The 24,704-nt window shown below is 30.4% G+C and overlaps 2 protein-coding genes across 11 annotated transcripts; both read right to left on the bottom strand.

Moving 5' to 3' along the window:
- Positions 1–57: 57 nt before the first annotated feature.
- On the bottom strand, positions 58–10,509 carry LOC111309135 (phosphatidylserine decarboxylase proenzyme 2-like). 10 transcript variants are annotated; one of them, XM_089748679.1, is made up of 21 exons: positions 10,167–10,509; positions 9,965–10,044; positions 9,657–9,861; positions 8,866–8,925; positions 8,691–8,759; positions 8,519–8,611; positions 8,385–8,435; positions 7,617–7,715; positions 6,967–7,058; positions 6,583–6,738; positions 6,380–6,464; positions 6,116–6,227; positions 5,177–5,277; positions 4,821–4,868; positions 3,751–3,897; positions 3,319–3,414; positions 3,136–3,210; positions 2,897–2,989; positions 2,387–2,473; positions 931–981; positions 58–474 (listed from the first exon to the last, which is right to left on the bottom strand). In XM_089748679.1, exons 3-21 carry the CDS (start codon positions 9,729–9,731, stop codon positions 325–327), a joined length of 1,740 nt encoding a protein of 579 aa, XP_089604805.1. In that variant the 5' UTR covers positions 9,732–9,861; positions 9,965–10,044; positions 10,167–10,509; the 3' UTR covers positions 58–324. The 10 variants fall into 10 exon arrangements, with proteins under 10 accessions (XP_089604805.1, XP_089604808.1, XP_022763766.2 ...); XM_089748682.1 differs by having other exon boundaries at positions 7,632–7,715; XM_022908031.2 differs by having other exon boundaries at positions 9,657–9,681.
- A 4,842-nt stretch (positions 10,510–15,351) lies between these two features.
- LOC111308373 (NAC domain-containing protein 104-like) lies at positions 15,352–16,886 on the bottom strand. The gene is made up of 3 exons (XM_022906696.2): positions 16,378–16,886; positions 15,997–16,271; positions 15,352–15,866 (listed from the first exon to the last, which is right to left on the bottom strand). Exons 1-3 carry the CDS (start codon positions 16,541–16,543, stop codon positions 15,726–15,728), a joined length of 582 nt encoding a protein of 193 aa, XP_022762431.1. The 5' UTR covers positions 16,544–16,886; the 3' UTR covers positions 15,352–15,725.
- Between the last annotated feature and the right edge of the window lie 7,818 nt (positions 16,887–24,704).

Raw genomic sequence — 24,704 nt, 5'->3', positions numbered from 1 at the left:
ATTGGAAGTTATAACCGACTGCTAGCATAAAATAATAATTGCAAGACAAGCAAGCTCTAAATAAACACAACACCTTTAAATTTTTACAACAACGTTATTCATCATGTATTATTATAAGAAAAATACCCATAGAGGTCATAATTTTATTCTAAACAACTAAGAACTCAGAAGACAGTTTTCCTTCCAAATCCAAGCATGAAATCTACAATTCAGTAACCAGCATCATAACTAGAATACCAGAAACATTTTCCACCAGTTATTACAGTTATGAAAGTAGAGTTATAGCCACAAAATATTACAGATATTTGCAACTGGGGGGCAAACTCAATCCCCCAAAACACAGCTTTCCAAGTTTGGCAAACCTGCTCCACCTGGCTTCTTTATGGAGACACCCAATGTCATTCCAACAGAGACTAGCGTCTCAAGTGATCTTCCACTGTTAACTATGAGGTCATCATCTATCTCAATTGCATCCTGCAAAACAAAACACAACTTACAAGCATAAATGATGTGTAGTAAAGTCACGCTTGTAGTCTCATACATGACAGAAATTAGTAATAATAAACCAAATCAGTACTAAGGATATATGTAGTGCCGAGGCCTGAATCCCTTTTTTGAGACAGTATTAGATTGTCTAAGAAGTTAAACCATGTACATAAAATGATAAGTATGAATGTCTAAAACAAACAGTCATGAACAAACAAAAAAATAAAATTAATTAAAAAACTAAACTATTTGCAAAAATGGAAGTTTTGAGGAAAATAAATATAGTTTCGGTCCTTGCCAAACAACCCTAGCTGGCGAGGGCTATGTCCTTATCATTATGGAGAAAGAGGGTGAGATTTGAGAGCCAAAAAAAATCAGCTGAGGTATAATATAGCGTTGCAGCCAACTTTCTTTGTCAACAAGTAACAGCATACATATACCAACCTTTTCAAAGACACAGATCACTGTGCTCCCCCCAAAAGAGAAATATCCAAACTGTGGATAGAACAAATGAATTGCCAATTAAAAAGTATGACATTTTACAGAAAGATAAACATTAATGAAATAAAAAATAAAAAATTCAGAGAGTCAAAATGTGCCATAGGTACTTGTACTCTATGATTTTTGAAAATTTAATCCTTCTAATATAATTTAAAGAAATTTAGTCCTTGTATTATTACTTTTTAAGAATTTTAGTCCAATCGTTCCCAATGTTAAATTTTATCCGTTAAATTGCTGATGTGATTGCTGACATGGCATTTTCATTTGTTTTCAAAATTGTTAATATTTATGTGAATTAAAATAATGGTCATGTGGACTACAAAAATCCACATAAGCATTACCAAATAATTTTAAATATTACTTAATAATTTCTAATATCATTAAAAAAAAAACCTGAAAATCAAAACCAAAAAACAGAAAGAAAAACCGTGAAACCCAAAAACAGAATGAACCCAAATTCTTTGTTCTCAAATTATTCGTTTCTCATTCGTTCTCAAATCCCAAATCGAAATCGTGAAACCATTCCCCACAACCATATACGCTACCTAACCCATCACCCACCAATGACAACACACCACCGAAACTGTCAAACCAACCCACAGTACCAGCGCCCCATCAGCCAACAAAACGCCCATCACCAACAAGCAACCAAAAAAAAAAACACACATCACCTGGGAGGGGAGAAGCAGCGCCAATACACACAATATATATATATATATATATATATATAACATAGCCGCTTTGGTTTCAGAAAGAGACAGTTTCGTGGGTTTAAAGGTGTTCTTAGGTGGGTTTGGTTTGGATTTATAGAGGAGTTAGGAAGGAGCAGCAAGGAAAGAAAAAGAAGGGGGGCCACAGCCGGCGTTAGGAGCGGCAAAAGTATATGGGAGGTCCATGGCGGCTAAAATTTTGGAAAAGGTAGAAACAAAGAACAACATATCAAAATCTTAGGAGGATCGGAAGGTGGAAGGAGGAGATTTTGCAGCTTAAAGTTTCAGTTTTAGATTACAGATCTAGGTAGATCTAGGTCATTTTGGAAAAACCTTAGCTTGAAACGGAGAAGAGGTTTTTTTTTTTTTTTTAAGAAGGGAATGAAATAAAAATAATGATATTTAGATGGTAAGAAAACTTATCTACTGTTTAAATGGTTAATGTGGCCAATATGTTAATCCATGTCAGCATCAAAAAAATATAAACCAATGAAAATGCCATATCAGCAATCACGTCAGCCATCTAAACGGATAAAATTTAACACTATTAACGATTGGACTGAAATCCTTAAAAAATAATAGTACATGGACTAAATTTTTTTAAATTAGACTAGAGAGACTAAATTCCCAAAAATCGAAGAGTACATGGACCTATGACACATTTTGACCAAAATTCATGGGGTGCTAACCTCATCTCCCTTTTTGACAATGTCACCTTCCTTCTTCACGAAAGTAATGCTACCAACCATAGTTGCTCCAATTGCAACAAATGCCACCTGCAGTATGGAAAGGGAGAAAATCATATTCTTGACATTTGGTACAAAAAATTTTGCTTTTTGATAATAGCCATAAGAGGGTGATAAATGAAATAGTCATCCAAAGAAGGCAAGAGGTTATGGTCCTAAAAATATAATGTATCTATGCGTCTATGCCATGCAGAGCCTTGAGCCACACCAGAATTTCAAAAACATATAAAAGGAGAAAATCATATTCTTGACATTTGGCACAAAAAATTTTGCTTATTGATAATAGCTATAAGAGGGTGATGAATGAAATAGTCATCCAAAGAAGGCAAGAGGTTGTGGTCCTAAAAATATAATGTATCTATGCGTCTATGCCATGCAGAGCCTTGAGCCACACCAGAATTTCAAGAAAATATAAGTAAGAGATTCACAGTCAACTAAAGCATAGAGACAAACCTTTCCAAACTCTTCAGTAGAAATAATGGACACCACTCGTTTATTCTCTGTGAAAACATTACAATATTTGCTGTTGACAGCAATAGGATTAACCTAGGAAATGGAAATATGTAAACAAAGGGGAATCATGCAAAAGCCACTAGTAAAAAACAAGACCCATAAAATGAAAAAGAAAGAAACAGAGGCAAGAAAAAAAAGAAACTAATCCAACATGTGCTAAGGTACATTTATGCACTTACAGTGTATAAGCATCCAGGAATGTTTACAAATTGCTCGATGGTGCCAGAAACTGGAAAATGAAACCTATGATAGTCCTGTTACAAGGATAAAGGAGACAGAGTTTAAAGAACAAAAATCAGATAAAACAATTTTAGGTTATTTCATGTTACAGTAGTAATACTGAAGGAGCTTGCACCACCAACCTGTGGGGCCAACCTGAATATCACCAAAGTTCCATCAACAAAAGCATTTGAACAGATTTCTTTCCCCAGAAGACCTTGAATCGAAAACTTTCGACCCTAAAAATTGCCGATACAAAATTAAAGTGTGTTCCTAAGATATTTTCCGAAAAGAGAGGAAAATTAGAGAGAAAAGAAAAAGAAGAATAAAAGCATATAAAACACTTGGTGGGATAGCATAAGAGGACTTGATATTTGGCTTAGCTGTAGTTGGTGAAAGGAAGGAGATAAGATTGTTCTATGTGAGGGTCTTGATCTCATGTATCAAGCAATATACAGAACTCAATGTTGACAATGCGGTTTAATATAGCAATTTTTCCTCTTAGTAAACTAGTATGAATCAAGGAAACTGAAACACTAAAAATTTAAAACAAAAACATTGGAGGTAAATCATACCTTGATCCAAAATCGTAGACTATCTTGTACTGATTTAAAAGCCATCAACCGACTATCAGCAGCACATACTGCAACATCATCACTCTCCAAGGAAGCAATTGGTCTTGCTCCAGGCTTTAGCTCTCTCACGAAAAATTCATTAAATGTCTGAGACAACAAAATATAAGTTAATGCTGCCAAGAACCAGCAAATACAAAAAAATAAAAGAGAAGTTCCGGCAATGTTATCATAAATCATGCCGCCACTTATTATAGAACCTAAATTAACAAGAACCAGGGGTTAAATTGCAAGTTATGTTCCTATTCTCTCTCAGTCCAGCTAAGGATGCATCCAGAATAAAGAGAGAGAATCCTCACATACAAACAAACCGATAGTCATAGAGCAAGCAAAGTTCAATTCAACTCGAAGGGGGCATCAAGTATGAATTTCATCAATTGTGGAAATATGCATGGTACTCAGTAGCTTGGTTAGAAGGAGAGAGAGAAAGAACTAACATCCTCCATACTAATAAGCCCATAAAACTTGGTTAAGTAATTAGTCTTTTGTTTAGTAATATTATTGAATTATTTGTGTATAAGCAAAAAAACAAAACAAAACAAAACAAAAAAACAAAAGAACCAAAGAAGACAAAAGGAGCAGAACCTCCAAGAACAAATTTATTCATTAGGTTAGTAGTTTTCGGTACTTTAAATTTGGAACAGCACAGAAATTCTGGTAAGTAAATGAAAATTAATGATGCCTAGAATAGGTTGTATTATTTATAAGAAGAATCAACTTTATTCGTTCTACTTGAGCTTCTTCATAAACATTGTCACTAGAATACCAGTTAGGATTTACAGCATGGATTGGGCACACTATAAATTCATAAGAGGTACCCCAGCCCTTATTACTTATCTACCCACTGAGATTTAAGTCCACAAGGGGCAAAGGCTCAACTACAGGAAGTGGTAGGGGGGAGATGTTTGGAGTCCTAGGGCAAGGAAACCAAAAGAAGAAAAACTATATGAATTTAACAACTTACCTCAACAAGAAAGAAAAAGAATTCAAATGTTGGTGATATAGAACTTTACCTTAAAGTGCTCCAAAGGATACTTGACTTCAGCCATATTGATTTGATCCTACAATACCATAGTTAACTTATATAAGAACACAACACAAACTTCTAAAGTAATGGATTTTTAGCTTGTCCATTTCAAAAAGTCAAAGGAAAACCATATCACAATCATTAGGCAGTATATTATATTACAAAGGAATTCAGGGAAGCCTAAAATATCATTTAAGCCTATAACCATGCATCATTTAGACAGTATCAATCAAAGCAACATACTTATAAATTCTCCTGATCAAAACCTTAAAACAGTCATCAAAAAAGTCAAAGCTATCACGGCAGCATTGCAATGGTTTCTTCAATAAAACAGTATCACACCTCAAAAAATTCAACAAACTTTGATATATCTTTAGCAGATTCAACTGAATTCATCTGTCTTCCTTGCCTCTCTGAGATGCTTTGCAAGATCTCCTTTGCTCCTGCATCCAAATGGCCCACCAAAAGATTATAGATTAGAGACATCAGTTTAGCCTTCAAATTTTGGGTGTCAGCTGGTTCATAAAATTATTTAAAATTTAAATCTTATTTAGATAGGCTGGATAATGAAATAAATTAAGCACAACTACAAGTTTATACATCTGTTACCAAATGGCAAAAAGTTCATAGTTTTATTGAGTCTAATATTTTATCTGTTACAGAATATTTGGTAGTGATAGAGCTAAAGGAACCGTAAAGATTAATGAAGTTAAGGCCAATGAAACTGGATAAGTGGGAAACTCCTGAAGCAGATGGACATTCTTGTTTTTGGCAAGGATCATAATCAATTTAGGATGAAAAGGAGTAATGTATTCATATAAGAATGATAGTAAAAGCAAAATAAAGGTAAGCTCATATATATGTTCCCTTTCATTCCAAGTAACCATCATATACAATGCACTCCTTAATTAGATGTACAAAAATGAGTGTCAAATCATGAATATCAATACACCAGACTTGTACCATTTTGTAATATATCTTTAACAAAGAAAACAATGAACAACCTCTCTATATTTCAAATATTTGAAAGAATTGGGAATTATAATCATAACAAAAGAATGTGACATTGAAATATCCCCGCATGAAATTGAAATTGGGCAAAGGGGTACAAGATTAATGCTTATACTTTATCTAAATATGTGGCCCAAACAAACAAAATTTTCAAAACTATCACTCTTATCACATGAAATCCCACCATAACAAGTTATTTGTTAATAACTGTTTAGATGAATTTCAACTAAAGGCATAACATACATCAATGTGTAAAGCGAAAAGGCATACCTTTATCTATAAGGCCAAGTCCTATTTTTGACTGGTAAATGGCTCTCATTGACAGAACAATCTTTGCATCGATTAGTTCTTCTACCAGCCTCTTTGTCTTTCGATCACAGACCTAAAGCAACAAACTGTTAAAAGAAAGATAACATGTAGAGAAACACCTTCAGGAAGTACTGATGTGATTCAATAGCACCAAGAAATCACCAAAAACTAGCAGATCAAGAATGAGATTTTTTTTAAAAGAAAAATAAAACTAAGAAAATGTACCAAAATATGTGAAGCACTTGATCCAGAGTTCAAACCAACATCGTATGATGAAAAATGGGCCCACTCACTTAGTTTGAACATCCACCTACAAAATTACAATTTGAACTTACCATTTAAGCCATGGGAATAAAGTTCAATGATTACACTAAGAAATTTCAAGATTATATTACAAAATCACAAAGTTGAAGGATGAAAATACTCACCCATATGAGGCCTGTTTCTCAGTCAAGAACCCTCCTGTCATGACCTGGTTACCAGTTCCTTCGTCGAAACACAAAGTCAAATGAACCACAGTGTTCAGCTTATCAGAGACTTCAACTATCTCACCACAGACAGGGCAGCAATTCATAATAGGCTCTCTGCAATACAGGAATATAGTACACAAAAAGAACTGGCAATATTTCACATCAAGTTTCTGGTGAAATTTGCAAGATGAATACAGAAGACAATGTAGATGGAAAAGCACTTCTAAGACAAACACCTTGTCTCACCATATATGCAGAGTACCTCAATATGCAAGTCAGCTTATGATGTCAAATAAAGTACCTCAATATCATTCATAATTTAACTTAGGCTAGAGGCATTACTTTTCTTGTTGAAGAGCAAGAAGTTCAGCCAACTCATCCATGCTCACAACACCGTCCCCATTTTTATCTGCGGCTTTGAAGAGCTTCTCTTTCTAGCAAACCAGTGCAAAGATAAGGTCACGAAATGAAGTTCCATGAAGAGTTAATACCCAATTGTATCATTAAGATTTGATGACCTAAATAGATGATTTTTAATAAATAATTCCAAAAGGATAAACCACAGATGATATGAAGATATAGATAATTACCCCCCCCCCCCACCTCCCAAAAGAAAAAAAGAGACAGAGAGAGGGGCAGATAAGGAATTTGAAAAATGACAAGCAAGCAAATTTCTTGGAGAATAAATTGTGAATTGTATCATTTGGATTCAGGTAGGAGGGGAAATTTTTATAGAAAAACAATCAGATGCACAGAAACATGTGGAGGATACAGACCACACACATGAAAAACCAAGCTTGCAGCTTTTAAGCTGCAAAACATTTGGGTTTAACTTAAAAGGTTGCCATGATGATTAGACAAGACAACTTAAAATTTGGAACTCATGCCCCAAATGCAAATGCCCAGCTCTAAAAAAATTAAATAGGACAACCCATTTTATCAAGGAAAATTCACTGCAACACCATATAAAAGAAATAGTAGTGCAAATAAACCACTTCAGCTGAAACCTTGCTAGCTGCCACATTATTGCCAAAAGCATTAATTAAGTCGGAAAACTCAGAGAACGAAAGCTTTCCATCTTCATTGTAGTCCTGAATACATATAAGGCAAGAGTTTTAATACAAGAACTAGAAAGTTGCATTCACAGTCCAAGATATACTTGTCATAAGAACTAAGAGCAATATCTCCAAAGTTTCTAAGCACATAAATGGAAAGGTTAGATTAGAACTTAAGAGCAAACTGACTTGCAACCATTAGGATTTTATTTTATTTATAGTTTTAAAAGCCACGGTTAGCTACACTTGTACCAGTTGAGTTTGGATCAAACCAATGACATATAAAACTACATGCTTATCATGTGAAGAACAACCAGAAGAACTGTAGGAATAGAGAAAAAGAAATGAGAAGAAATTGGATTTAAGGGTGTTACCATTGTATTATAGTACCACACTATATAAAGTCCTATTATTAGTAACGGCTTCGTTTTTCCCTTTCTCACCCTAATCTACTGATCTTGAACACAAAATAAATCCAAAAAATGGAAAAAATAATGCACATCTTACACAACTAAACCCACCACATAACATTCATGTTTTTTTTAACCTATCCTTAAGATACAAATGCTTTAGTAATTTCTCAGATACACAATTTCATAGCTAAGAGATAAACATCAATGACTACATTAAGACCTAACATTTTCCAGTAATATTTATAAGCAAATAAAATGTGGAATTAAAAACAGATTATTAAATATGACTTACCATTATTGATAAAATTCGTCTTGCAAAATTTTTCTCTGTTTCTATTGGATCCTGACAGTTTTTCCAACTAGATGTTAGAAATAATTATCATAGTTCCAATCAACTTTGAGAATTATTTGTTACATACTGCACACCTCAACATTACAGGAAAGACATATATGGCCAACAACTTTGTCAGATGATACAGGATCAAGCAGGTCAAATGTCTCGAGGTCAGAATCTGAATCCTGAAATGAAGAGTTTTATGCAATGAAGTTATCCTGAACAGCAATATATAAAAAGATATTCAATGAGAAGACCACTCACCTGTGTTAGATAGTCAAGTAAATTGATCTCACAGTACCCAATGAGATTATTCTTTGATAATCTATTTGTCTGCACCAAATGGACATATTGACAAATAGAGTACAGCGTGATATGAAAAGCAAAAATGAAGTTTAGTAAAATAAATGAAAATTCACTTTTAGCTTGTTGCACACACCTCAAATACTGAGATTCTAGCAACACGAGGTCCATTTCTTTCCAAAAGAAGTTTCCTCTCCTGTCATGAGATTAAATCATGTGTCAGATGACAGAAGCAAAAAGTACAAACTGGGAATATCAATTCCATATCATGACATTCATGAAATAGATTAGCAGCTTTGAATGACTGCCAGCAACATTCAACTGGTCATTTCGGACAAACAAATACAGAAGAAATTTTACAAGCTACAACTACTGCAAGGGCAATGATAAAGCATTTCATTCACTTCACAATTCGCTCATACCAGTAAAGAAGTAAAATGGAGAAACGTGCGAACATGAATAAGGTTTAGAACACCTCCAAATGTAAACCAAAGACAGCAGCACATTTTCAGTTTAACAAAGTTAAGAACCAATCTAGCTCCCTTTTTACTAATTAAATATAATAAACTGGAAATTAAAAAAAAAAAAAAGGAAAAATCCATATCAAATAATGAATATGTGCAGCTCATTCCGCAAAAATATGCGAATTTGATTGATCAAATAGCTGGATTTTCCTCTCTTTTTTTCCTCATATTTTCTTTTTCAAAATGCTGAATATCCATCAGTACAGATTCAGTTCCTAGCTAACAACTAACATAAAATATCACAATGATCACATCTTTAACATGCTCCCTAGCTAACGCTACTGAATATCATTTTTGAAATGGCACCATAAATTTCACAAATTGGAAATAAATCAATGATTATTCAAATCAAATAAGATTAAAAATAGTATAAAATCATAAGTTTGTAGTTCAGAGTACTCACACAGTTCCAGATAGGTTTGTCTGTTCTGCACCACCAAAGGAAAAAAAAAAAAAAAAGAAAGAAAAATGTTAACATGCATTAAACTTGAAATGAAATGTCAAGCCCTAAAAATGTAAAAAATGTATCATCGAAGCTATCTGCAGCAGATCCACAGGAAATTTTTTTGCGTTCAACAGTAGTCCAAAATTGAAAAACACGGGCACCACTGAAAGGAACAAATTGCAAATAGAAGCAAAACAGGAGGTAAAGAAGAAAAAAAAATCAGAACTAATTTTTTTGTACGTAATAAGAATTTGGCAATGCTTAACTGATCAGAAATATTTGTTCGAAACGTTTGCTCCCCAAATGAAACACATGCCAGCCACTTGTCCTTAAACTTCATCTCCGCCTACAACCAAAGAGAGAGAGAGAGAGAGAGAGAGAGAGAGAGAGAGAGAGAATTAAACAAAAAAAAAAAAAGAATCGCAGAAAATAATAGTAATAGGAAAGTAGACAGTGAATTATCAATACGTTAATCAGAGTAAGGAGAGCAATGCCAGAGAAATCCTCGGCGGCATGGAGTTTCTGATGAGGAGAAGACGCACTTGTATGGTGGTGATGACGGCGATGGAGATGCAGTTTCTGCTTCAGCCGAGAGATGCGCGAAGGTTTAGTATCTGCATCCGAAGAAGAAGAAGAAGAGTCGTCCTCCTTTGAGCTCCCGTGGCCCATACTCTCTGGACTCTAAAATCTCTGTCGTTTCCTTTCCTTTCCTCCGGCGTTTTGCTTTTTTTTTTTTGGGTTAATAATTGGAAGAAAGATCGGACCGCGGAATATCCAGTATCCACAGAAAGTGGAAAAGTCAGATGGAGGCGATATTTTTTATGGTGGTTTAGTATCATTTCATTCCGCTGCGGGCCTGCGGCCCTGTGAACCTGCCCCTGCCCCGCTGGCAGTGGATGCTTGAAAGTGGATAGAATTATTAAAGGAAACTTCGTCGTTTAATAGTAGTGGATTTGGTGAGTGCTTGCAAATGGGACCTCCTTGTCTTTTTGTTACCCACGTGAGGGCAGAGCAACACGTATAAGTCAAACCATCTCTTTACGCCAAAACAAAAATTTAACCACCAAAAGCCCAAAGTGTATTGGAAAAGAAAAAAAAAGTAAAAGAAACAAAAGCGGCTTGGGTCACATTTTATCCGTAATTTTATATGGATTTAATAATTTAAAAAATAAAATGATGATAAGATATAAATATAATATAAAAATAATATAATTTAAAATTTTAATAATAATTATATTTATTTATTTAAAACTAAAAATATATATTTTATAGTATAAATTATAACATATAATTTTTATATTAACACAAATATATTTTTATATTAACATAAATTGTAATATATATATAAAATATGATAAGAATATATGAATTTTAATATTTTACATGATAAAAATATATGAATCAATTAATCTAATCATTATATTTATGAAAAAATTTTTAAAAAATGATAAAGTAGATTTATAGCTTACAAAAAATATAAATATAATTTTACTGATTTTATTTGTCTAACAAATAAAAAAATCTAAATTAAATATTTTTTATTTATTTTTACAAAAATAATATTAAGTGAAAATTATCTTATTTTAATAAATATTTTTTTTATTTTTAAATTATGTTATTCAATCTTATATATCTATTAATTTTAATGCGAAAATTACTCTAACAGTTTAAGAATATTAATTAATTTAAATTTTATGTCGTTCACTTATTTATTTATATTAAAATAATATTTCATTATGTTTATTTTTATATTTTATTACATTTAAAATTTTTATAATTTATTTTTTTTATCTTACGATAATTTTAACTATATTTTTTTATCGTCTGCCTTTTTTGTTTTATTCTCTTGATAGGCCGGGCCCATCAGTTATTCGTGGAAAACTACTCAACAAACACAGTTCGATGGACAAAAGATGATAGTAAAGCACCTTGGTGCTTAAAGAACTTCCACATGCAACAGCTCAAATCGAAGGTAAAATCAGTTCATATCATACAAATTTCAATGGAACAAAACACCATCGCTAATGGTTTCGCTAAATCTGGACTCCACAGAACGCGACCTGGCTCTCTTTTCCTAATTTTAAAGTTTATTCTTCTTTCTCTTTTAATTTGTATTTTCCCTTATCAATCATATATTCATTCCAGCTTTCCAAAAAAAAAAAAAATCCATAAAGTTCAAGATTGAGATTAATTTGAAAAGAAGCATCATCTATGGCTGCCCATAGAAGCCTTTATCTATATAGTCTGTCCTATAGGTGTTAGTTAAGTTACCAAGTTTGTGCATTCCATGCGTCAGATGGCAAAATGATTCATATATATGAGAATTATCAGCTCAACTTATTGCTCTTCATTGTCTTTTTTGTTTTTTTACTCTTTTTAGCCAATAATATTGCTCTCTTTTTTTCATCCCACAAGCTACTCTCTCACTCTTGATTGTCGAAAAACCATTCATTTTTCATCACTAGCCCTAGAGACATAGCTAGAGGTGAGTCGAGAGTTCAAGCGGTTAGCCCCAGGGACATAGCCATAGGAGAGTCGAGAATCAAGATCAGTTTAAATCGGTCCTGTACTCCATCTTTTAAGGCAAATCTCCATTTACTTATATATGTTCTTTTTTCTTTTTTTTTCTAAAGTGTTTTAAAACTAATGTTTTTAGAATTATGTCATTTTTTAAAATATAATTTTATTTATTTTGGCTTTTTTAATCGAAAACCAATTATCATCAATTTTCTATCCAAAAAGATACTATAAAATTTAGATATAGCAGTTTGAAAATAATTTTTTATTAAATTACAAACCAAACGTGTAAACATCCAAAATTAATGATACTTCTAAATTAAGAGAGTTATAACACTAACAGTGGACCTACGGTCGCATCAAACATTCCCCTTCATCCCAACCAAATTTATTTTGCCACGTTAATTCACCACCTTAATTATATAACTATATAATCTAATGTTAATATATAAAATTTATACATTAACAAATATAAATGTACAAATAAATTGTATGAAACCCCAAAAATTAAAAATAAAAAATAAAAAAATTTTAAAGAATTTTTTTACTTGAATTTCCAAAAGTTTTGTTGGACACCTCAAAAATTTTTTCTGGACATATCTTTATTATACTTAATTCCCTAATCACTCAATTCACTCTACTATTTAATATTCAGCTACAATTTACAATAAGCTAACACCCAACATTCAATAAATACCTACTTTATCATAATATATAAATTCATAAATTTATAATTATATTTAATAAATTAAAGAGTTATCATCAATCTTTTTTATTAAGTGTGATTGATCATGTAAGGAATCTATCTTTTTAAAGAGTTCTTAAGCTTGACTAAAGATTCTTAAAAGAATAGGTTCAAATTTATTAATCAAAATAAGATTTGAGAGTTTGATTATGAGTGAAAAAAGTTATAATTTCCTCATAACGCCTATCAAAAGATAGTATAAGCTTAATTTCGTATTATCCATTAAGCTTTAAAAATTTTATCGAGTATTTAATTATTAAAAATTATCCTTAATTAACTCAAATACTTTTAACAAAAAATTAAAAAAAAAATTTCACTTCAAAAGTATACAAGAAAATTACTGTTTCACTTACAGAAGTTTCATCGTTGGATTATTTAACACTAAAAATTTTTCAAAATGAATTCGACTTTTGATATAGATTTTTTTTGTTTTATAAGAAAAAAAATTCATGCTTTTATACAAAAAAAATTGATACTTTTAATTTTTCTTTAAAAATATTATTTAGAAATTTTTATTTTCAAGAAAAATTAATACTTTCAACTTTTCCTCAAAAAATATTTTTTAAAAATTTTTATTTCCAAGGAAAATTGATACTTTTAACTTTTCTTCAAAAAATATTTTTAAAAAATTTTTATTTTAAGGAGATTATTAAAAATTAAAGAATATTTGAATAAATTATTTTAATTTAATTCATAGATAAATTAGCAAAATAATAATAATAATAATATAATAATAATAATCATATTAATAGATAAGACAAAAAAAAAACAAAAAATATATAAAAAAACCTTGGAGCGGCTCGGCTTAACAGTTAAAACGGCTCGACTTAAGGCACAAAAGCGACTAAAAGATGCTTGTTCAAGAGGTTTGGCTCGATTCGGCTCTACTAAACCAAAGGCAGGAGCGCGAGTTCGCAAACTAGGGTAGTCACTTAGGTCGGGTCACCTGCTGGCAAAATACGCGGATCTTAAATTTATTAATGCTCAAAACGACGTCATTTTACGGTACTATAAAATGTTCATTTCGACCTTTTTTAGCAGAGTTCTCTTTCTCCCTCTTTCTCTTCTCCCATTTTCTCTCCCTTTCTCTCTAAGTTTCCCCAAAAACATCGATTGAATCTCGTCGGATTCTGAAAAATCTGATCAAAATTTAAATTTTTTGTCGGAAGTTCGTCAGAAAGTTCAACGATTTCTGGAGACGTGATGACGAAAACTGGAGAACTGATTGGAAAATGGGGAGGTTGCAGGAATCCCGTCGAAAAATTTAAACGGCGCCAGAATATTGTTCGGAATCTGAGAAATTTTTCAAAAAATTTTCAAAAAAAAAAATCAAAAAAATTCTTAAAAATTCTAAGATTGTTGCTAACCCTCCCCAAAAAATTTTTTTGACTTTTGCCTTGTGTTTTCTGCTCTCCCTCGTCTCTTGCTTCTGTTTTTCCCTATTTCATATGTTTCCTCCCCTTTTTCTTTATTGTCTGTGCGAGTATTTATAAGATCAGAGCCCTAATCTGAACAAAAATTTTAACTTAATTCAAATTCAACCACATAATCTCAATCAACCTCAATTTCTCATTTTCTTATTTTCTCATTTTTTTCAGCTTTTTTATTATTTTATTATTTTTTATATTAACAAAAATCAAATACAAACCTCCGAATAGATTAAAATATCTACAACTACAATAAATGAACATCTTCAAAAACATTTTAAATCCATTAATTGAATAATAATATATTAAATATAAACTCTTCTTTTGGATAGTTAAGCAAAACTTGAGTTTTTATGTTCCCTTGAGTTATTGGAGCTCGCGAACTCTTTTGGAGCAATAGGATAAGGTTAATAACAAGGGTCAGGCATGAAATGGTTTTTGGTGCTTATTTGTACAGTGGAGTTGAGATCGAGAGAGTGTAAATGTATTAACACGTGCGGGATTGGAAAGCGTGCAACTGCTTGCATCATACATGACTGAATGCTTCTCTAAGCAGCCACCCACAAAAAAATTGTTGCGTAGCATTGTGACACAAGACAACTACCAAATACCATCAAAGTGGAAAAAGCTAAAAAGGCTACAAAAGGGGGAGGAGAGGAGAGGAGAGGAGATGGGGAGGGGTTGAAGGAATGGGGAAATATTGCTCCATGCCCCAGCAAGCCTTACAGTGCTCTTTGGGCTCCACCTCCCCCCCCCCCCCCCCCCCCTTCCCTGTAATCGTTGCTCGTGAGAATTTCACGAAAGGGGTTGCAAATCAATACTTACAACATTCTATACTTTTGAACTTAAAATTTAATTCAATTAATTTATATAATTATTTAAAAAAATTTTAAATCCAACACCTATAAATTTTTCTTTTATTCTCTCCTCCAAAAAAAAGATGCTACTACTACTGCACAAAAAAATATAACTGTGTCAAAGTGCACACATTTTCCATTCAATTTATCTCAACTGTCGACACATGTAAAATAGAAAAACGCCCCGCAGGTTTTCCAGCACATTGTATTTCGATTCATCTAATCTTTTCCAACATAATTTGTGGCTGTCCTTGCGGAATGTTTGGTCCACCATTCCCGACAAGTCACTATAACTTGGAAATATTATACAAGCAGGGAATTTTCCATGCTTTGTTCCAGAAAATATAATGCCTATAGTCTATAGAATACTTGCTATAATAATTCCAGTTCCCTAGAAAAACATTAATGTCATTCTACATTTGGATAAAGCTTCATAATGGAATTAACCCTAAGATCTCAAAATATTCCTCCCATGACCCATCTAGTTTAATGGCAAGCTTATTTCATCCAGGTCATCCAAGGATAGAAACACTTCATCCAAGCACGACAGTTCTGTTCCGTCATCTTCATCTTCAGTACAATTTCTTTCATAAACTCGACAGACAACCCATTTGCTATAATCCTAACATCAGACAAATTAAGAAAAAAAAAATACAAGTCAATCATATTAAAGAAAAAAATAAAACTATGGCAGAAGAATAGAATTAGTAGGCAAATTAAAAGTCAATGTGGGCAAAGGGATATATACTAACTATTTTGGAATGTCCTCTACGTTTGGATGATCTACTGCTGCTAGAATCACAATCCGGTAGACGATATTCTTGCATGATCCAATTGGTTTTGATGCCAGCCGGACCTTCTCCAATGTAGAAAACGAAATACTTTTTCATGCCAACATTCTTGCTACTGCTACTATTAACAACAGGTTCATCTATTCCCATTGGCTTCCAGTACCCATTGCTTGTATTCCTGTTTTGCGTCCTTCTACTGTAGAAGTACCACTGGTTGCCCTCAGCCAAAGCTTTACCTATCAAGAACATTAAGTAATAAATTTCAACCACATATTAATTAAACACTAACTCTGATACAAAAATATAAATTAATTAGTTATATGTATATATGAATATACCTACCATCAAGTTCCCAGGGATCATAGGGATAGAGTTCAAGATCAGGGATGACATCAGGGTGGCAAGGCAAGAGGGCGGCCTTACGTTGAAGGAAATGAACGACAAGCTCTTCATCAGTAGGATAGAATCTGAAGCCTGGAGGCAGATTAACGTTGCTATTATCTCCCATCTCTCTCTCTCTCTCTCTCTCGATGTATCCAATAATGTATAAAGCAGTATAACAATGAAAAAAAGAGAATAAGAAGAAGGAGAAAAAGAATAGTGAAGAAGAAGGATTTGTAGTGGGTGTTATTTATAGTGTGGGAGAGGAATAAGAAAAAAGAAAGATAGGAGAAAAAGAAAGCAAAAAAAGAAAACGAAAATCAAAAAGAAAAGAGAGAGTGACGTGAAAAAGAAGGTGGGCTTCATCACAACTCAGGAATAAAGAAGTTGATGATTTTGGGTGCTCTCAACTCCTCCAAACTTCCCCAAGGCGGCGGGCAACGGAACGCTTTGCATACTTTTAAGTAACCGCATCTGTTATTACCTTAGCGACTATATGATATGGAGGGAACTGGGAAGGGAAGAAAAAGGGGAGATTGAGTTATGTCGTACGTGGCAGATTCAACCTTTTCCATGGAAAAAAAATATTTGTTGTCAATTAAACAGAAAGAAATTAAAAAAAAAAATGATGATGTGGGTGGGCCATCATCATACTTCATGCTTATATCATGCATTTGCTGTCATACACGTGGCACACATGAATATGGGTTTGGTCGTGGCGCATATATAAAAACTTTAATGGACCCATAGCTTGGTTTAGGAGTGTGCCTATATACCAATAATAATAATTATCATAATTATTTTATACAAATAAATTACTCATTCTCTCAAAAAAAAAAAATTACTCGTTTGGCATGCCCCTTTTCCTTTTTTTTTTAATAATAATTTTCTTTCAAATGCATCTCCCAAGAAAACCGCAATCAATTGTTTGACAATTGAGATCTGCAAAGAGAGAAAAAAAAATTGCTAAATGTAAACAGCAATCAACCAATTCCTTGGGAAGGGAGTTCAAGTGATATTCAATGGGGTCAGAAAAAAAAAGATAGCCCCCACAGTTATTTAAATAAGTAACCAATTATTAAATCTTAGAAAAGAAAACAAGCTGAGAAGAAATGATCAGAGAAATGTGGTTTTATTTATTTATTTATAGATAGGAAAGCAGACTAAATCTGTTGTTAAATCATACAAGACGAAGGTCTTGAAACACCCCAGCAAACTTCTAGCATGCGTTGCACCAAATGAGGAGGATGATAAAAAAAAGTGAGGCCCCATCTATCTAGCTTAGCCAAATAAGAAAGTAAATCCGCATATCTATTTGCCTCTTAATGGACATGTATAATCTTACAATTCAAGTTCTTAGTAACAAATCTTTTGCACTCCAAGATCACCTGATTTAGAGAATCCTTGTCCTATAAAGGTAGATAAATTTAAAATTAATTTCATGAATAATTTTTTAAAGTGAAATGTTGGAAGTGATATATAAATTTTAAAAATTTTTAAAGTGATATCTTAATTATGAATTTATTAATTAATGTGATACTTGAAGAATTATTTGTTTACCACATATTATTATTTAAAATTAGTCACATTAAAAGTAATTATCATATTAATTAATAAATTTATAATTTAAATATCATATTAAAAAATTTTAAATTTTAAAATTTAAATATCATATTGAATATTTTACTATAATTTAGAAATAATTTAAGACATTAATCTGTATTTTATTAATAGCCAATAGAGAGTCTTATTCCACCATCACATTTATTTAGTCTTTATTCTATGCTAGTTTTGTACCAAAAAGTACTGTATAAAATTGTTACTTCATGTTAGTATATATATATTTTTTATTCAAATTATGTAATGTAATTAAATTATTTAAAAAATTAACTATTTATTATACATCACCTGTGATAATTAAAGGATTAATATTTATTTCAATAAACTAATACATATGATATGTAATAAATTATTATTTTTTAAAAATGTAATTATATAGCATGATGTGAATATATATATATATATATATTTATATATGCTAACGTGAAATAACATTTTGTACAAGCCCTTCAAGTTTTAGTTACCTCTACCAAGCTGAAGCATGAACCCGAGCTACCACGATCCTTGACTATCTCAATAAAGCCATCCTACTGTATGTTCTCCTGGGTTAGATGTTACTGTTCCATCAACATTCAGTTTCACAAAAGCGACTAAACGTTGCTGTCTCTTGCACATTCAAAACCATCGCTTTGTGCTTCATATTATAATCCTTCAAACGAATCACAATAATATTGGTGAAGTTAGGAGGCCACTCATAGCCATCTTCAAATTTACGTCTGTTGCGAAACTTCTAAACGTACCAGCAAACAAGGCAAACTATTATTCTCCACGAAAACATTTTTCCTGTTGAGATTAAAACTCTACCATTCATAAATCATATATAATGTGCTCCATGTAGCCATCCGCCCCACAAACTCCTTGATTCGGGACAGTCACGTAATAAATGAAGGCTATCCTCCATTGAAGGAACCAACTTTGGACTTTTAGTCATATTGGGCTTATACCTTTTACAATTTCATTAGTTAGTTAATGCTAATGAGGCATTAGCTTAGAGATAAGAGAAAGTATTAGAATTTTGAGATATTAAGTTCAAGTCTCATTTTGTATAAATTTATTGGTTTGATTTTATATTAAATCTGTCTAATTAATTTTAATTTGTTTGTTTTTTATTATTTATGAATTTGAATAAAATATTTAACTATAATTATAACTTGTAATTTCATAAAAATAAAAAAAATTGTAGTCACTCACTACTTAATTGCTATCAATTCAATATTCATTAACTTACTATAATCAGGCTATTAGATATAATTGCTTATTTTATATTTTATATCTTATGAATTATTTTGGGTGTCAATATATATATATATATATTTATATATCTTTTTTCCCACTAAGTGATCACAAAAGACTAAATTTTATGTTAATTAAAATGCAAACGTACGTTATTAGTTCATCCGTTTGTATAATGTATGAATCTCTTTATACTTAAAATCAGGTTCCAATATTTTTCTTTAAATTAAACAATATGAAAATGTTTAGATGTGGTAAAATGCATTTGTAATTTCAAATATTTCATTTGGATTTCACTTTTATCTTTAATCTTTAAATTGTTCCATCATAATTTCAAACCTTAGAAAATGGTATCAATATGGTCCTCTAATCAAAATTTGCATACAAATCAGAGAAAATTACAACTTAGGATAATAAATTCAAAATTATAATTACTTTTTGTTACCATATTAAAATTATTTATTAAAATAAAACTTTTTAAAATTTTTAAGAAGAAAATTGAACTATCGTTTTATTTACAATTAACTTATTTATTATTATAATATGTTGAAGAAATATTTTATTAGAAGTAATTGATTAAAAATTACATAGTAAATGAGCATAATTTTGAAACTGTTTACGTTTAAAATCATAGTTAAAATGTAAACTTTATTAATTAAGTTCTTTATTATATATAAGCTTTTTATATTGTTTTAGAAAATAAATCTCAACCACCCGAGAGTCAAAATTATTTGAGTATGTTTCCATTTTTTTGTTAAAAATAATTTCTAACTTTATTTTTAATAAGATTTAATTTTATTTTTTATCAAAATTTATAAATATTTGGGAAACAAATTTTAATAAAATAAAAAGGAAATAAAATTAGTGTAATGGATCCGGAATTATTATTCTTTTTTATCATAATAAAATATATTTTATTAAAAAAATAAAATTTTTATAATCATTATGAAGGAAAATAAAGTATCATTTTGGCCTTAGATTTTAAGTTGAATTTTTTAAATCACGAAGAAAATGACACTTTTATTTCCTTCTAAAAAGTTTTATAAATTTTATTTTTTTTTCTAAAAATACATTTAAATTATTTGGGTTTGTTTCATTTCTTTCTTTTTTGTTATAGCTTTGTTATAATAGAATTTAATTTTATATATTCATAAAATTGTAAATATCAAGAAAATAAAATTTAATAAAATAAAATCAAGAAAGAAAATAAAATCAAGATAATGGGTCCACAATTATTACTCTTTCCTATCGTACCAAAATATACTTATTAAAAAGAAAATAAATTTTTTATAATTATTACGAAAAAAATAAAGTATCATTTTAAGTTGAATTTTTAAAATTAAGAGCAAAAGTGATAAATTTGTTTCATTCCTTCATTCATTTTTAATAAATATATTTTAATATGATAATAAAGAGTAATAATTTTAAATTTATTATTTTAAGTTGTAATTTTCTCTTATTTTTATGAAAAGATATTCAGAGGACTATATTTACACCATTTAAAAAGATTTAAAATAATCATGAAATAATTTAAAAATTAGGGATCAAAATGAAATCCAAATAAAAGGTTTAAAACTATGAATTCACTTTACCCATTTAGATGATATGTATATATATATAAAATAATATAAAAGCTTCATAAGATTTTTTTTTTTTTGGGTAAATTGTAAGACAACATTTGTAATAAGTACATAAAAGTGGGCAAAGGCAACCATTTTGTGGGGATACATATAATGAGACAAGGACTAAGGAGTAGAAGTAAGGACAAAGACCCATAGCACATAATCTTGGTCCTTTATAAGAAAGCTACGGGTGGGGTTGCAGAAAACAACAACACAAATTAAAATAAAAAAATAAATATCTAAAATGTATTGAAAAAGTGGATATTGCTTTTTGTTGGAGTCATATATATCTACGGCCATTGGCTGCAGTCCTAACCAATGCCAGCCGCTGTCCTACCACACCCCAATTTTAGTTCTCATCAAAATCACTACTTATCCTTTCCATCCGTTTTCACTCCTGTTGGCACCACCTTCCAACAGACACTCTTTTTTCCTCCTCCATCTAATCTATATTTCCATGCCATTGCTGCTGTCTGTGTGCCAAACTTTATCATATAATAATAATAATAATAATAATAATAATCAGGAAAATCTATATGGTTTTCTTATGTTTTAATGTAATCCTTTTAGATGACTTGCAAAACAGTCGTTTATCAGTATTAACTTGCTAAATTTGGATTAAGGATCTGGTTTTAATTATTAGCTGACGACGTTATTGATGTTAATGAATTGATTTAGTGGTGATTAAATTTAATAATTAATATATATTAATTATTTACACATACAACTTCTTTTATTTTCAAACTGCAGTTTGTTGTATAAAAAAATTCAATAATTAATTAAGATGATTTATAACTATATATGAAAATGATGGGTCTAGACTCAAGAGAAGACAACATCATAGAAATTTGAATAACCCTAATAAGTGAATATCTACACGTAATTCTCATCGAAGGAAAAATTCGGAGGGCCATGAAAATTGAAACCCGCTTGGTAAATATAAATTATATAATAATTATTATCAAATCAAGTTGCCTACTTGTACAACGTCTATTTGATTTTTTATCCACTTGGCTTTAATTTATTGCTGAATAATCAATTACCAATCAATCAATTTTTCTTGGTCATTCAAATAGAAAGAGCAAATTGTGTACGCTCTTTAAAAAAGATTCCAACCTTGATAGTTGTCAATTGAACAGTTATATACTATTAATCTTATAATAACTTGTTTTTTTTTTTTTTCACATCCAATTTGACATTAGTTTTCAAAGATAACATCAATTACCAGCTCTTGACTATTAGCCTGGAATTGGATAAATATTACATTTGGATGATAGCACTGTTCCATTAGATTCATATCATGCCACTTCTTCACTACTATATCTTGAATTGGGTAAAATCAATCAATGAATTATTCCTTCCATTACATGATTTACATCCCACTAATGGGTCCCCCAGCTTGCTCTTTTAAACTCAGAAGGAATTTTTTTTTAAAAGAAAAATCAAATCCATAGGTAGAAGAATGCTTCATGTTTAATGTAAGTGATGATTTTTAAGAAACATAGGCATGGGGAATGTTTCTTGGCCTCAAGTGTTTGGAGAAAAGTAATTATTGTTGTAAAACCCTATTGGGTTAGTGGGTGACCTTTTTGAGGCAAATATAATATATATATAAGCAAGAGGTATAAGAAAACATGACATTTTGGTGTTATCCCATCATGACTAAAAAACATAGAAATGGAAATGGAAGTAACTAGGAAAGAGAGAAGAATAAAAAAATTAAAAAAAAAGGAAGTCCAAACTTACAAAAAAGATAAGGCTTTAATAAGAGCCGTGTCAAACTTTAGAAGTGAATTGCTTTTTGGGTAAAGTCGTAAATATAGGAGTCCACAAGTATTTATATCATATCTGTTTTATTTTAAATACATATAAAATATAAAAATATTATATTATAATTTATATCAATATATAAAATATATTATTTATTTTTTACAAAATTTTATTATTTTATATATTTTATATTAAAATATTTATTTTTTATTATTTTTTATTGTATTATGCCTAATATTATCAAATTTAGATACGAGTAAATAGGATGGATTGATGACTGCATATTTATGTCATGCATCTCTCTTTCACTGGCTTAAAAATGTGGGCTGAGGGTGTGGGAGTGTGGAGGCCACTTTTTGTGCATTCACTAGATGAAGAGGAGGAAGCTAGGGCTCATGATCAGCTTTATCATCTCCACTACTACTACTACTTTTGGTGCTTGAATCTTGGCCACTTTTTTAAACCTAAAACTAATGCAAGGCTGAGTAGCATTTGGCTATCGATCTTTTTCTATACATCAATGAAAGATTAGGAAATTAGGCACAATGTTAATCAACTTTTATAATTATATATATATATATATATAAGTACAATAATCGAACTGAGAATCGGATCATTCAAAGAGAGAAATGACCCGTGGATTAAAAGATTGAAAAGAAGTTGAAATGACATGTAAACATGTGCTTGTATATATTGAGATGTCCACATCTTCATTCTTGTATATATAGTCAGCATGAATGCATGATTAACATGCACTGTGAAATAAATTACTGATCAATTTTCTTTTTTCTTTTTGGTCGTTGATTGATTGAATTTGTTTTGGCGTGATTCATGGAAGCAATTAAAGAAAAGGAAAATTATCATCAAATCAGTTCCAGATTGAACCTTATTGAATTTGAATTAATTAAAATTTTGAATTTAATAAAAAACGTTTTAAATGAAAAATATTTGGGTTGAAATAATTTAAAATAGTAATTATCTAAATTCGACATTTATATGATTTGAAGTTCATAAAATTTTGAATTTTAACTCAAAAATACTTTAATTATAATTACCATAAGACTAATCAAATCCAAAACAAACTAAATTCAAATGAACTGAATTGAAAATAATTTGAGTTTAAAAAATCTCAAACTCATAAAGATATGAACTTTAAACAGTTCAAATTTAAACTTACCTAATTTCGAAACATTTCTAATCCTAAAATAATTAAATCCATCCAATTGCAATCTCCAATCAACAATAATGGACATTTAGAAGTCCTAGCTAACTCTCTTATTGTAAGTGGAATTAATGTTGGAATTAGTGGGCATATCCTTTTTCTTATAAAAGTACTAGGAGCTGAATTCATTAATAAAAAGATGCAAATCTCTAACTAGTTTGTGGGACATCAAAAAAGCTACATTGAGAGTGAGAAACTTTGTTATCCAAATTAGGAGAACTTTTCATTATGTTGTCTTTGAATACAATTACTATCAATCTTTTTTGCAAGTTATTGACTCAACAGATTCCATCTAATTATAAAGTTTGTGTTAATTAAGATTTTTAATTTTAGATTTTGAATTAAACTCTTATAAAATATATATTTACCTTCAAAGTTTTTGGAGTACTCATTTGAAAGATTTACAAAATATTGAAATGTAGAATTGATACTATAGCTAGGTGATTCATTTATTTTCTTATCTTAAAAAAGGAAATAAAATGAAAGATCTGTCATCACCACTAGAGGTGCTCATAGATCAGATCGGGTCAAGTTTGGGCTAGGTTAGTACTTGATATTAATAGTTTATATATTTGTTCAGGTCCAGTCTAACTCAAAATTTCAAGTTTCAAAATTTTTTCAAACACGATCCAAATTAAAAAAATAAATCCCAGACTCACATATTAAACTTAATTTATATAATAAAAAATTAAAAAAAGTATGATTAAATTAAGTTTAATGGGATTATATTTAATTCACATATATAAAAATTAAAAATAAAAATTATATGTAAAAATTAAAAACAAAAATTATATAAAAATAAAAATTAAATTTAATAAAAT

Source organism: Durio zibethinus, chromosome 2 (assembly GCF_047325235.1).
Source record: "Durio zibethinus cultivar Kanyao isolate XHJ-2024 chromosome 2, ASM4732523v1, whole genome shotgun sequence".
NCBI classification, from domain to species: Eukaryota; Viridiplantae; Streptophyta; class Magnoliopsida; order Malvales; family Malvaceae; genus Durio; species Durio zibethinus.
Note: the sequence above shows the minus strand (reverse complement) of the source record. Positions and strands in the feature narration are given on the sequence as shown.